General features: G+C 27.7%; 1 protein-coding gene across 2 annotated transcripts; it reads left to right on the top strand.

The window, feature by feature from the left end:
- Positions 1–5,722: 5,722 nt before the first annotated feature.
- On the top strand, positions 5,723–14,824 carry LOC132936831 (uncharacterized). 2 transcript variants are annotated; one of them, XM_061003610.1, is made up of 8 exons: positions 5,723–5,862; positions 7,269–7,365; positions 11,321–11,467; positions 11,922–12,052; positions 12,106–12,244; positions 13,775–13,944; positions 14,377–14,529; positions 14,630–14,824. In XM_061003610.1, exons 2-8 carry the CDS (start codon positions 7,269–7,271, stop codon positions 14,690–14,692), a joined length of 900 nt encoding a protein of 299 aa, XP_060859593.1. In that variant the 5' UTR covers positions 5,723–5,862; the 3' UTR covers positions 14,693–14,824. The 2 variants fall into 2 exon arrangements, with proteins under 2 accessions (XP_060859593.1, XP_060859594.1); XM_061003611.1 differs by having other exon boundaries at positions 5,730–5,867.
- Positions 14,825–14,931: the final 107 nt, after the last annotated feature.

The following is a 14,931-nucleotide window of genomic DNA, read 5'->3' as shown; positions in this document are numbered from 1 at the left end:
AAGGTCAGGGCACGGAGGCAGTTGTTCAGCAGGCCGAGGACCCTGCGCGAACGGGTGTTCAGCAGGGCCCTGAGGACCTCGTTCGGTATCCCCGAAGGCCCGGCCGCCTTACCGGCCGGGAGGCACTTGGCGGCTTTCCTTAGTTCTTCAACCGTGAATTCGGGAATGACCAGCGTGAAGACTAGCTCGTTCAGGATCGGGTCAAATGTTTCGAATATGTTGTAAACCGCGGCCGAAGAGGTGCGTGACGCTGGCACCCGAAAGTTTAAAATTCAACTCAAAAACCACATCAGTAATTGTTATACAATTTGTACAAATTTGTAACCACAATTCAAAAATTTGTACACCCCCCCCCCCCCCTTCGCCCGTAAAATCCAAAAACGATTTCCAGGTGCCAACGTCACGTGATGCTGGCACCCGGATTTCGATGTATCCCTAACAACACTTGATGTCCACGGGAACTTCCCGTTTACTTCCCGACTGGAAACAGCCCAGGTGGATCGCCTATGTATGTCCAATAAATATCCCTCAAATTACCAGATTTTCTTTTTTTTTTCCCGACTGGGAGTATCCTAATCACTTTTAATCGGAACTACATTGGACGTACACTGACTGTTCGAAATTTAATAATCAATGTATTATTAAATTGTACAATTATTGTACTAGCTGCTGCTACTTTGCGTTTAATGTTATCGATGAATTATATAATAATATAATAAAATATTTAAATATAATATATTGTTGGGTCTCCGAATTCGTGAGTAAGTGGTCTGACATTGAGTGTCGTAATTTCGAATAATTTTCTATTAATACAATATGCACGGGTATCCCGCGATCGCGCCGATAGTGGACGACGCGTTATTCATATTATTACGATAACATTTCCCTCACTTCACAGTTCACACGCCACCACAGTCCACAACAATAATATTAGACATTAGTCCTGTCTCATGTGTACCGCAACAGAGCACGTTATTACTTATTAATTGTGTTAATTGTTATTCATATTTCAAAAGCGTTATATTGTATAAAAAAGTGAAGCATTAATATGGACAATTTAAGGTAACATAATGTGTTAAATATTATTATAGGTATTATGAGATATATTATTAATGTAGGTGCTAATGTGCTATGCTATGTAGTTCTTCTTAAGTTATTACAGACTTTAGGCTCATTGCGGAAATACCGTGAACAATATTCTTCCCCCTTTTTTTGTGGTTTCTTCTGCTATTCTTTCTTTACTCTATCTGCTCATCTTTGTCTAGCTAGGTCACCCTTTGGCCTTCGGGTATCTTTGTGTTAGGTTACCATGATGTAATTTGTCTAATTAGTCGCCTTATGATCTCCAAAGGTACATACCCAGCTAAACTTATATTCTCATACTTATCAAGGTTCCAACAATGTTAAGTTCTTTATATTACAGTTATTTCCAGTATGGCGCACAGAGGTATTTCAAGAGCACATGTAGTTTAAAAAAGTTAGCCACCCACCCACCCAATTTTTGATTTATAGACATATTTTAATTATAATTCACTGTAATTTAAAAAAATTAATTATTATAGACTATAATTTATGCTATAAATTTATAAAATTCCCTGTGAAACCTGCAGTAATATACACTCACCACCCTCGAGAACACATGCATGCAGTTGCTTACTTGCTAACCTGCTTGGGCGCCACTGGTTCTTTCAAATTTTCATTGTTTTGTAATTTAACTTTACTTCATTGTTTCTCTTTGGGTAAACATTTTACTCAATAGCTTCTTCACAAACAATATAGTAATTGAAAATAGTTATAAACTAAATAATTGTAATTATCTACCTAAATATAACAGGGTTATTATACTAACCCTATTACATTCTATACATTAAGTAAAAAATATGCTCTGTTTAATCAAATAGCAGCAACTGAAACTGATTTTTTAGATTCCCTCAATCTCATTACTCGAGTATTATAATACATTGCTATAGACATTAGTAGCACCTATACTGTCAACCAGTCCTACATATTTAACTTTTACTGCTTATAAGTTATAACGATGTTGTATGCTAAACTTATTTTATAGAATATTGTACTTATAAGATATAAAAATTACATTTGCATATGTACATATATATATGTGTGAATTATTTTTATTAATCTTTTTTTATTTTGTTTACATACAGAAGTTGTCAGAGTCTTTTATGAAGCAGCCACTGAGAATGATGTCAAACCTGCTATTCAAAGCTGGTTTAAACATGCACCTGACCGTTTAACTACTACACAGCATAAAAACAATGGACCCACCAATTCAAATGATCAAAATACATAATTTAACTAGGTATAATAAGAATTTATTATACCTATTTTAAACAGCCATTGATTTTTTTTTTTATATATATATTATTTATTCTTATAAGAAATAAACTGTTCAAATTAGATGTAAGTATTTGAAGTGTATTATGTTTACATAATATTATATTAAGTGTATTAAAGTGAAGATTTTATAAAAAAAATAAAAATATTATGAGTTCAATTAGGTACCTACTAATTAAATTGACAATATTGTACATGATGAATGGTTATTTAATAAATAATATGAAACCTAATTATATAATCTTGTTATCATTTTTAAGCCCGGACAATTTTAAAAACTATATATGGCACAGATATATAATCGTTATAATAATTATAATTGATTTAGTGATTAAAAAATTTGAAATAATCAAACATTAAAAAAATTATAATTCTGGTATTTCAGACTAGACTACATAGCTCATTAATATTTTAGTTGTAGTTGACTATTAATAGCAATACATTACTTATATGTTATATATACTTCTAATAATAAGTATCATGTAGATTATATATATATATATATAATATAACATATATAAATTATAATTGAATGCTGACTGGAATATATTATGTGCCTAGTTAAATAATTGATTTTTTGTTTATAGGTACCTATACCTAGGTACTAATTACAATTATAATTATTATAATAATTATAATTATATAACTAAAGTTATATTATACATAATTAAATTAAATATAGTTAAATTATTACAATAAAAGTTTTAGACCTATTCTGGAAGCCTACTGGCCCAATAATGGTGTAGTTCCTATTCAAGTCATTTCAGGAACTCCCTAGGAAGCAGACATTCGTAATTACAATTAATAGCCTGTGGACGTCCCATTTAAAGCTTATGACTCAGAATGGCTCAGCCTAGGAAGTTCCCTTAGTTCCTGAAGGAATATCCTAAATACGTCCATAGAACTTCCTTATGTTGTTAGGGATTAGGCCTATCGACCCAAAAACCACATCAGTAATTGTTTTACAATTTTATTCTAAAATTGTACTGAATGTTCTAATTTATAACTTAAAATTACGCATTACAATTTATAAACCTGAGTTGCATTAGGAATTATGCCATTATAGCGTATAGCTTATAGCCCAGTGGTTCTCAACCCATGGGCCGAGGACCACAAGTGGGCCTCGTGCAATATGGTACTGGGCCGCGACGCTGGTCGAAAATCTAAGCCGAAGGTCAGCAAATTGTAATTGGCATTAATATCAAGATTTTCAAATCATTTTATATATGCCTATGCTAATGATACTGCGATTTTGTTATCTGAACGAACTACAGATACTTTGTAGTATAAAGTAACTAGAATCCTAAATAATATTGATACCTGGTTTTGCAAAAATAAATTAAAACTAAACTTGTTGAAATCTAAATACATTTGTTTTAATCTACAAAAGTATTCAAATACTTCAAATACTTTGAATACTAACAACTTAATAGTCCATTCAATAAAATGTGTCTCAGCTTTTAGCAATACATGTAAATCACAATGTGTTATTCTTGAAAATGTTAATTTTTGAAAATATTAAATTTGTAACCACAATTCTAAAATTTGTACACCCTTCCGTCGCCCGTAAAATCCAAAAACGATTTCCGGGTGCCAGCGTCATGTGATTTCGATGTATTTGGCCTATCGACCCAAAAACCACATCGCAGTAATTGTTATATTATATGATTATACATATTGCCGGTAACATATAGGTATATTATTACTATACAATACATAATACCCATTAAACATTCTTTAGATTTATTCAGAAATTAAATTTAAGTTCTAATATATGTAAATATATTATTAGGTATATATTTATGTGTAATATACTAATATATACATATAATATTGATTTATTTTGTATTAAAACATCATTAAAAACAAAATAGTATATATTTTAATAATAGTTAGCGTTTAAAGAGTTAAAAAATTGTAGTGGGTATTGTCTTGAACATACAATTTTTTACTATCGTTCTAGATATTTAGCGATTGGTGCACATTTAGCAACTTGACATTTAGAATTTTCATTTAGTAAATGCAATAATAAATTAATAAAATATTTATTCTTTTTTTACAAATCACAAAATCGTTTTTGTTGGAATTGTAAAAACAATTATCATTATTTATAAATAATAATTAATATATACAATTAATAATAATTTAACTCTTTTAAAAATAACATGTGACGTTCAGTGAGTGGGTTTGTGAGGGAACTGGACCATTTTTGCTTGGGGTAAAGACTCTCTGGCCACCCCTTAGCGCCATGCCTGTACTTACATTCTATTTGTATTTTAATTTTTCATTGGATATTGCTGATCAACGCATCACGCATCGCGCCATTCCTATGACGTCAATCGCCCTTTCCTAAATCCCGGCATGTCCCATATAAATAGGGGCCCTGTTTCACAGACACTTTAGAAATAGTTATACCGTACATGTGAGGGTCGCGGACTTGCATCGCCGTCCACTCTCAACAGCCGCATCGCCATCCACATTAAGTACAAAATCCCAGTCTAGTGTAAACTATAGTTATTCTTCGGCAGAATCATACATTCTGTCGATAGACTTCAATTCTTAAATTAAATTATATTATTGTCTTGCCTAATAAACATATTATTATATTCATCATCATTGTGTGCGACAATTTATTTAAACAAACTACAACCATATTCCGATCTAGCGCAACGACGTGTACGTGCTTTCGTCGTTAAAGAAGTGTGCAGTAACCAATCAGGTTACTTCATAGGTTAACCAAATTTAACCAAAAAGAAAAAAAAATGCATGAAAAGCATGGTAAATTATAGCGTATTGGATATGCGTAAAAAACGCAAAATTACTTACTTCCAAAGGCCATAACTTCGAACTAAGTCTGAGCGACAAATTATGATTGCACCATCACCCTTTACTTGACAAGTTACTCAGGTTTTGATAAAAAAATTCAAAATGGCAAAGGGGAACTAAACTGCATTTTTACAACTTTTGCCGATCTAACGAAAATATCTAACACTAAAGTTAAGTAGTTTACATGTCAAATGTAAATACAAATTGTCCACCTATTGGGAAGACAAATTAACACCCATGGCCCATACATATATTTGGCATATTATTATCAGCTTGTATGTCTCGACATTTCGTATATGTTTTGCTTTAAGTTAAGCGTATTTGAATGTATTTGATAATAGTAGTAGACATTGTACTTTCCAGCGTATAAAGTTTCAATATCAAAATTGATTTATTAGAAAAAGTAAAATAATCAATATAGAACTATAATATCTATAAATCCGAATTGGAAGGTACAAATCGTTTCCACCAGAGCGCGTTTTGTTAATTTGCTTCCCAATATTGTAATCCAGTATCTACAACTAACGCCGCGACAGCAGCGCTACGTAACGTCATTAACTATTTGATCGTAGCGTAGGCACGATCGTGAAATTTTGCCACTGATCATTATATAGGTACCGTGTATTAATCGTGAGGCATCTGTATACCTACGTCTTATTATACTATTGAAACTGAGTGAAGGTAAGGTATGCCAATTTACTATATTATACTGTTTAATGATGCAAACTATGTTGCAATGCGTGATATAAGGTACCAATTTATAGTGGCATAATCGATTCCGCACGTTTTTGACCTAAGATTTTCGTGTAATGTTACCAGATTTGCATACTATTAAGTATTTGACTTGGTTATAGCGTTTTATGGTCTATTCGTAATCATTATCTAGTTTGACAAAATTTGTATACGTTTTTTTACTCAAACATACATATTACGACTACATCGAATGTATTAAGTTTCGTTTCTAGTGTACCTAACCTATATATATATTTTTATATTTAGTTACATATATTTTTTTTACGATGATAGTTTGTATTTTTTTATTGTGATTGACAATTATGAAGTTACCATTTTTTTTAATAGTCAATGATATTTATTTACTTATATATTGAACTATATTGATGTGCAAAAACTTTGTATTTATCTTTTTCGTCATCAGTCATAGTCTATTATATAATACTGTAATTTTCAACATTTACTTAAATAAAAACCTATACTAGGCTAAGAGTGACCAAGATGTTATTAAATATTAATTAATCATAATTTATAACTAAAGCAATTTTATGTTATGGCCATTGAATTGGTTCAGATATGTTGATAATATATGATATTTAATTTATATATGTATTTTATTAAATATACAAAACAGAATAGATGATTAACAATTTTCATAATATAAGACATCCTCATTTGTTTTATATTCCTCATATATACTTAAGGTACCTATATGGGATTCTCCCCAATTAATACTATATTAAATAATCATAATTCTGTTAAGACTGTTTTTTTTTATACATAGGTTACCGAACGATATAATTTTTATTTGTTTATTGTGATTGAAAATCATGAAGTTCACCTGTTCGTTATAAGCAATGATATTTATTGAATTGTAGTCATGAGCTAAAACTTTGTATTTATCTTTTTCATCATCAGTCATAGTCGTTACATAATTATGCAATTGGCAACATTTACTTAAATATAAACCCATACCAGGCTAAGAGTGTCCAAGTTGTTAAATAGTTGTATTAATTTATCATCATTAATGACTAAAGCAATTTTATGTTATTTCCATAGGATTGGTTCAGATATTATGTTGAAAATATATGATATATTTATATTTTATTAAATAACAGAATAGGTGATTCACAATATTTTCATAATATAAGACATCCTTGTTTATTTATATTCCTCATAAATACCTTAAATATATGGTATTCTCCCCAATTAATAATCTATTAAATAATGACAATTATGTTAATACTCCCTTGAATTATTTTTGTTTGATACATAGGTATTGTTATTGTTACTATTATTATTCTGAATTTCATGTAAATTCTTATTAAGACACTTTGTTTTTTATTTGGACACAGATGAAACAGATTACTGATCTACACAATAATAGCTATGATTTTTGGAATATGCAGAAATATATAACCAAGATGTTTGAATGTATACCTAACAATCAGGGTAAGTACTATAATATTAAATTAGGGCTGAGTTATATAAATAATAACAGTGTTCACCAATTTAGAAAAAAAAACAATTTCTTATTTGGGTCATTCTGTATTGTTCTGACAAGGCTTTTAGCTAGACAGTACCTAAATACACAATAATTCTTTGATGCTCGGTACAAACAACGTAAGTCAAAAATGTATAGACTTCAGGAGAAGCAATTTAAAGCTTAAAAAAGGTTGTCAAAACATAAGTGAATTAATGATTTACTTTATGTGGTTAAATATGATACTTGTGTGACTTATTATGTATCTGTATGGTATCGAATGAAATTTACTTAATATATAAGGTTTTTTTATGACTTAAGACAATGATATCTGACTACTATCATGACTTAATACTTTAAGACCACACTATTACAGATTGTTGTTATTACTTGACATACAACTTACTAAAATATTGCAATAGCATCCTCCCACATTATTGAAAAATAAAAATATATACACAAACAATTATAAAAAAAACCATCACTATATATTTTAAGAAAAATGCTTTTAATTTTATCAAAAATATGTCAACAAATTATAATAAAATTAACATAAGATGTTCAATAAAACGAAATAAAATTAATTAGTACTTTAATTAATAGAATAATAATAGGCTGTATTATTATGTATAATAATAAAAACAACAACATTTTAAAATAAAATTACCTAACTTATTTATAATATTATAAAATGAAACAATTAATTTTCATAAAACAATATAAAAAATGATCTGTCTTAAAATTACATTTTAATAATGACTTATCAGCAATATCTTATTGTTTTATATTTTATTTTCCGTCAATACTAACTTCATCTAGTTCATTATCTTGAGTATCATTTGTTGTTTTCAACTCACGGTAGAATTGATGAAAAATATTGGTGGTATAGGGGTAGCAGATCTAGTAAATCTTTCTATTGTTCTTTTGATACTGCTAAAAGCCCATTGTATTATTTTACTTGTAATATAGTACCACTATTTCCTCTGTAAAGAAAACTTAAGGTCTCAAATGGTGCATTTTTCTTTGAGAGTAGTTTTATAATTTAAGACACCATTCCCTGTTTTTGTATATTGCAACCAAGAAACCAGTTGCCATTTAATTTGTTCTCTATCTGTATTTAATTTAAGAACCATTAAAGGACGTTTAAGTAAATTAGAAAAATCTGTTTGACTCATTTCTTTTACTTGAAACTTGGTTGCTTTTCCTGTTCTTCTAACAAGTTAATACCAATCGTAGGGATGGTAAATAATAGTATTTGATTTATTTTTTATTTTTCTATCATTGAGTGATCTATATCACATTCCATGTGCGTATGGCAAGCAACTAAAAACTTGTGGTTAATAATTTTTATGTTGAACAGTTTTTGAATGGCTTTTAAAAACATTGCCTGATACATGTGTGTTTTTATTTTGACCACCACATGTATCGGAATAAAAAGTTATTTTGAATTCATTTGGTTGAATATTGTGCTTCAAATGATAATAAAGGCAAGAAGCAATTTCATTTGCTCCTCTTCCTGCCACATATAAATAAATGATTTTCCAGTACAATTGTCATGTATAGTTAAATTGAATGTCCACAACTGCCTTTTATAAAAGACAACTGAGGATTGTAAAAAAGGAATAGGACATTGTTGTAAATCAAATGAATAAAATTTTTTGGTGGAATCATATTTTGCAATTACCTTATCATTAGCTTTTGATGAGTATGCCAGATCAGCAGCAGACTGATGTAAATTGAAACCATTTTTTGAAGCCCATAAATTTTTTTCATGGTTTGTTTCTTCTGCAACTTGTATTTGCATCTGTAGTACATCAAATTTATGGCATGTATCAACACTTGGTTTTTTAAAAGCAAGTTTTAATTTATGAAATTATCTTTCATAAATTACTCTTGATATACAGGTCCATAAATAGTTTGCTTATACAATTCATACATTTTTTGTAAATTTAAATTACTAGGTAAATATTTCTTATCATTTAATTTCCTTGTATAATGACTTTTCTAGGATGGGAATGAATTTATGTGTTCAATAACTTTAGCTAATTTATCATCTGAAATCTTGTTTTTTGGTGATTTATTACCCCTTTTATCCAGTCTTACAATTCCAGAAATATTAAGACCTTTATTTTTAGTAACAGACCTAATGAAACCCTCTTTCATCCGATGTTTTCAAAAAGCAATCCTTACAGACTGAACTTGTCTGTTTATTTCAAAAAAATAATTTAATGTTAAAGTTCTAATTTTATTGCTATCAAACTCAAGTACGAGTACATTTTTTTTTGATGAGTCAGATTAAAAAGACAGTCTTTTATCATGAGTACCCAAACTCCAATGCTCACTAAAAATTTTATTTCTCACATCATCTATTAAAAATGTTTGACACATTTTTCGGTATTTTTTCTAAATATTATACTTACTAGAAGCAGTTGAATAATAGTTGTGTACATTTTCAAATGTACTTTTTGTTCCAGAAAATTCAGTTTTATAACATATTTTAATATATTTTAATAGTGAGTTTTATTAATTACCTTAACAATTAAATATTAATTCAATAACAATAAATTATTATGTTGATTTTTATTAAATTTATAAAATATATTAATGTATTCAAATATACTTACTTGGAGGTTCAGAACATGGTTTTTTGTCATTATGATTTGACACTAAGTTCAGGAGTTTTTTGGCTCTAGTCATCATTTTTGTTCAAAACACAATAGGCAAACAAAACATAAGTAAAAAACACTATAACTTTCATAGGTAATAGGTACAATTAAAAATATAATGTAATAATAATAATAATATGTCTACATAAAATAAATGAAAAACCTCAATATAAAAAATAATAAAAAATGTGCAAATAAAAATCTTTTAGTTGCATAATGCACACGATATACAAAACAGACACAAATATAAACACAATCGACGACCAATTTGTAACTAACAAACTTATTGAATTTGTTATAATGTCGCACAGTAATTGTAGATATGTTAAGTATATCAACAATTTTATCTTTCAATAACAATAAACATAGTTGGAAAATACAAGATATGACATATATCAGAACATTTTATCTGACCAATTTTATTTTATCTTTTAGTGGATGTACGTGTTTATAATGCAGTTTATAAATAATAACTTTTTCTGCTACAATATGCGGTCTACACTTATGACTGCATGCATTTGTAGTCCGCATATGAGAGCAGCATCCAAATAATAAATGTTGTTATTTAAAAAATGTGTTCTAGGCATGCACACATTGCGATGGTTGATACATTTGAAATGTTATTATAAATGTATAGTTAGTACTCCCACTTATAAATTGTCAAAAAAGTTGCAGTTAAATCCAACATGATCTGGAAAAGAAGTTGAGTGATCCTAAATTGGTGGACATCCTGTATATAAATTATAATTAGGGTTATAATTTATATTATGCAATATTAATAATAATATAACTGGTGATTGGGGCAGGTTTAACTACACATTTACATATTCTACAATGTTCAATGCCCTTGGCCAGAAGTGAAAACAAATCAGTAGATTAAATTTATATTATTAATGGTTTAACAAACAGTACATAGATTGGAAATTTAATTCCTAAAAATTAATGAGTTATAGCAAATGAGTTATAGCTGATACTATTACTCCTATATTGATTCATTAAATTTAACTTTAGTGTAACCCAAAATTACAACTTAATAAATCTTTGACAATATCTTATCAAAGAGAAAGGGAGAAATTAACAGATCTATTATGTTGTGTTATAACATTTTTTTATTACTATGAACAATACTCAATTATATGTATGTAATTATAAGTATAATATAATTAACTTTCTTACATAGGTATTTTGTATAAATTATACTTTTATTATATTAATGTAAGCTTATAAATTATAAGATAAAATAATTCAAATGTTTCAGAATTATTTAATAAGAAGTTTATTTTACTGCACATAAATTGTCATACTCATAATGGAGAACAATATTATTTTCCAGCTGAAATTGCAGCACTGGAATTTAATTTATTAAACGGTGTCTCTCGCACATATCATCAAATTATTGGTCTTTGTAAGTATTAAAAATATTGTAGTAGTGTTGAGAGGTCTCGTAGTATGGGTAGGTACTGTTAAAATTAATCATTTCACTAAGGACAAGAATCACGGTTTTTCCTAACTGGTTATTTAATTTAATGTACATGTTTTAAATATTATATATTATTTTATTGTATTATACATGGCACCTGTTTCATAACTGTATGTAGACAATATTTAAAGGATGGGTGACATGTGAAAATATTCTGAAGTTAAACCTATAGTATGGAAGCTCTATACTATAGTCCATAATATTATCAAACAATCTGACGGTTGATGACTGTCCACCAGAGGCTCTACATCTGGTGCTACAATTACAAATATACTGTTTTAATTGGCTGGAGTCACCAACCGCCAGTTTGTTTGACGTAAACTCAATCTAATTAACAGTAAATTACCTTTAATAAAACATTCTTAACTCATATTCATAGCTAAAATTTATCCGAGAGGTTTTGCTGGAGGTATGAGACAATTTTCTGATGAATTTCATCAAATTTCTTGTTGGCATGAACATCCGGATGATTATGAAAATATATTAATGGAATTTACAACATTTTTAAAGGTAAATGCAATAGTTGTGCAGATATTTGTTCAATATTAATTTTATTATTTTAGGATGGAACAAACCATACAGATTTACAAGAAGGCACACTGGACTTACCATATTTGTACACTGTAGAATCAGACATTTGTATAGATATGATGAAAACTAAAAGTAGTTTGGAAAGACTATACTCCACAGCTTTTCCGAAAGGTAAATCAAATTAATATAACACAATTATTATAAATCACCAGTTATAGAAATATATGCCAACTGCACTTAACACAACTTTTGGCATTTAATTAACAAATTAATTTTTAGATCAAATTATTAATATTAAGTTTATATATTTTATCATATTATGTATTCAGTATTGTATTGGGATATTTTTTAATTTCTATAAAATAATAAATAAAGTAAAATAAAGAATACATTAGAAATAAATTTAAAATAGCAAGTAAATATATTTTTTGAATATCGAATGGTAAATAATAAGCGGACACGTCTTACAAACATACTACATATTAAATATGCGTTCAGTATAAACATGTTTGATATACACTTTTCCTTATTTTGACCTATTTATAGAACTTTGAATTTTGTAATTTTCTTTTAAATTATTGTTGATAAAAACTATTTCACTTAGTTAAAAAGCTTAAAAATGTAATGCAAACTTTCTTTAATAGCAGTTTAAAAATATTAAATACATAAGCAAGATAATTTTTATAAGAATTTGAATTTCAAATTTTAATAAAAACCATCAAAATCCCGAAAATTTGCAAATTATTTTTCAGTTGGAAATTCATAAAAGTTTTTGTTTTCATAGCTAACTAGACATTTTAGTAGAAGATTCCTCACAAAGGTTTTTCCCTTTAACAAACAAAAAAAAAATTACTAAAAGGAACATTAAATTTTTACGATCATGTTTGAATTAAACATTTTTGCGATATTTGATAAACGATATTATATCAAAATCCCGAAAATTTCAAATCATTTGTCTATTAAAAATCCAAAATCGTCTTTCTGGTCATAACTAACACAAAAAATTTTAAAAGAATATTCCTCTATAGTTTTTCTAAATTTAATAAAACAAAAGAGTACTGCAAAGTTACGATATTTATAGCCATTGCAAATGAGGTATTTTCAATTTTTATTAATTTCTAAATTTGATTAAGTATTAAATAATACATTTTTAAATTTTAATATTTTATAAATTCAATACGAGTATGCTAGGATGACTCAACGTCTCCGATCAGAATAGTTTTTTGTATATGATGATTTATCATTGAATTCAAATATAATACATCCATTATTTCTACATACTCGACATCTGTACAGGGGAGCGATACCTACTTGTTCATCTTTTCTTTTTTTTCTTTAATTTACCAATTTCATTTGCAAATAAAATTGTTTGTTCATCTGTCATCCATAATCACAATATACCTAATAATTCTATTGAATACAATTTTGTCTGTATACATTAATAATATAGCACTCATTTGTAAAATTTTTACTAATTGTATCTATAGACATACAACAACCACATAGTACATTAATATAGTTTAGTTAGAATAAATTAGTATCCATAACATATTTACTGTTTATTTAAAGGTAGGTTATTATTTAAATAATGATATAATTTTGAATGTTAAGCATGGTAATACAATTTATAAGTTATATATTAGTGGATTTTTTAATCTTCCTACTTGTATATATCTCTAAAATATTTATTTAACTTTATAGTTGATGCTGAACATTTAAAGTCTATATTCAAAATAGGAAGTATTGAAAGATTATTGTTGGAAGTCAAAAAAAAATTGAACTTACACTTAGATCAACGTAATTTAAGATCAGGGATGTCTGTTCATGACATTTTAGAATCTGAAATGTATGGACATGGTCTCGGTTGTATGGTAATGTTATGTTGAGTATTTTAAATTGTCATAATATAATATAAAATATCTTATTGTAGGTTATATAATTAATTATTTTTTCTACAATAACTTAATGACTATTACAATAGTTTAAACTGTTCACTTAACAAATAATTATTTGGTTCTTAGATAATATGTTTATGAGTATATATTGTATATGGTATAAACTACATGAATACGATATTCAAAACCGTATATTTTAAATACCTAAAATATGATTTCTATCCATATTTATATATTTGTTTATAAACAATTATTTTTATACATACATTACAAGTGTTATTTAACAATGTATCAATGAATATTAGAGTACCATTTAAGTAATTTACTCAATCAGTAGGTACACTATAAATCTATTATACAGTGAAGCGAATTGCTCATATCTGTTGTAAATGTATGTTCTATTTGTAGTACCACGAGATAAGAGATATTGCATTCAAATGTTCCAAAGCTCGCATTCTTCAGTGGATGTCAAATATTTGTACCCACATAAATGCATATACTGGCTTACAGCTTGTACCTGGCAAACACATTGCAGTTCAATTAAGAGATGGTTCAAGAATGGTAATGCTTTCTTATTATTTATTACTACATTGACATACATTTATACATAACAATTGTTTATTGTTTTTTTATCCTATATATTTTATATTGTTTGTTTAAGATTGTTGAAAATGAAGATTTGCCTCTCTCAAAACAAGATTTAAAATTAGAAAACATAAATTAATTTACATATCCGTTCACATTTTTTTTAATTTAATACAATACGTAGCTGTCATACAATTGATGTTATTTAATAAACTATAAAAAAAAATATTAAAATTAAAATACACTTCAATATATTAATTTATTCTGTTTATCATTGTTATTAATGCATGTTGTTGCAGCAACAACTATCTTTAAAATAAAAAAATAATAAATATATTTTAGATTCTAAAAGAGCGAATTAATGTAGGTACCTATAGA

Source organism: Metopolophium dirhodum, chromosome 1 (assembly GCF_019925205.1).
Source record: "Metopolophium dirhodum isolate CAU chromosome 1, ASM1992520v1, whole genome shotgun sequence".
Taxonomy (NCBI): domain Eukaryota; kingdom Metazoa; phylum Arthropoda; class Insecta; order Hemiptera; family Aphididae; genus Metopolophium; species Metopolophium dirhodum.
This window is presented reverse-complemented; position numbering and strand designations above follow the sequence as displayed.

What these genes read in the sequence shown, in the direction of transcription:
- LOC132936831 (XM_061003610.1), top strand. Translation starts at nt 7,269, where the DNA reads ATGAAACAGATTACTGATCTACACAATAATAGCTATGATTTTTGGAAT. An exon ending in ATGTATACCTAACAATCAGG is followed by an intron (nt 7,366 to 11,320) that starts GTAAGTACTATA and finishes CAAATGTTTCAG; the next exon opens with AATTATTTAATAAGAAGTTT. An exon ending in TCATCAAATTATTGGTCTTT is followed by an intron (nt 11,468 to 11,921) that starts GTAAGTATTAAA and finishes TCATATTCATAG; the next exon opens with CTAAAATTTATCCGAGAGGT.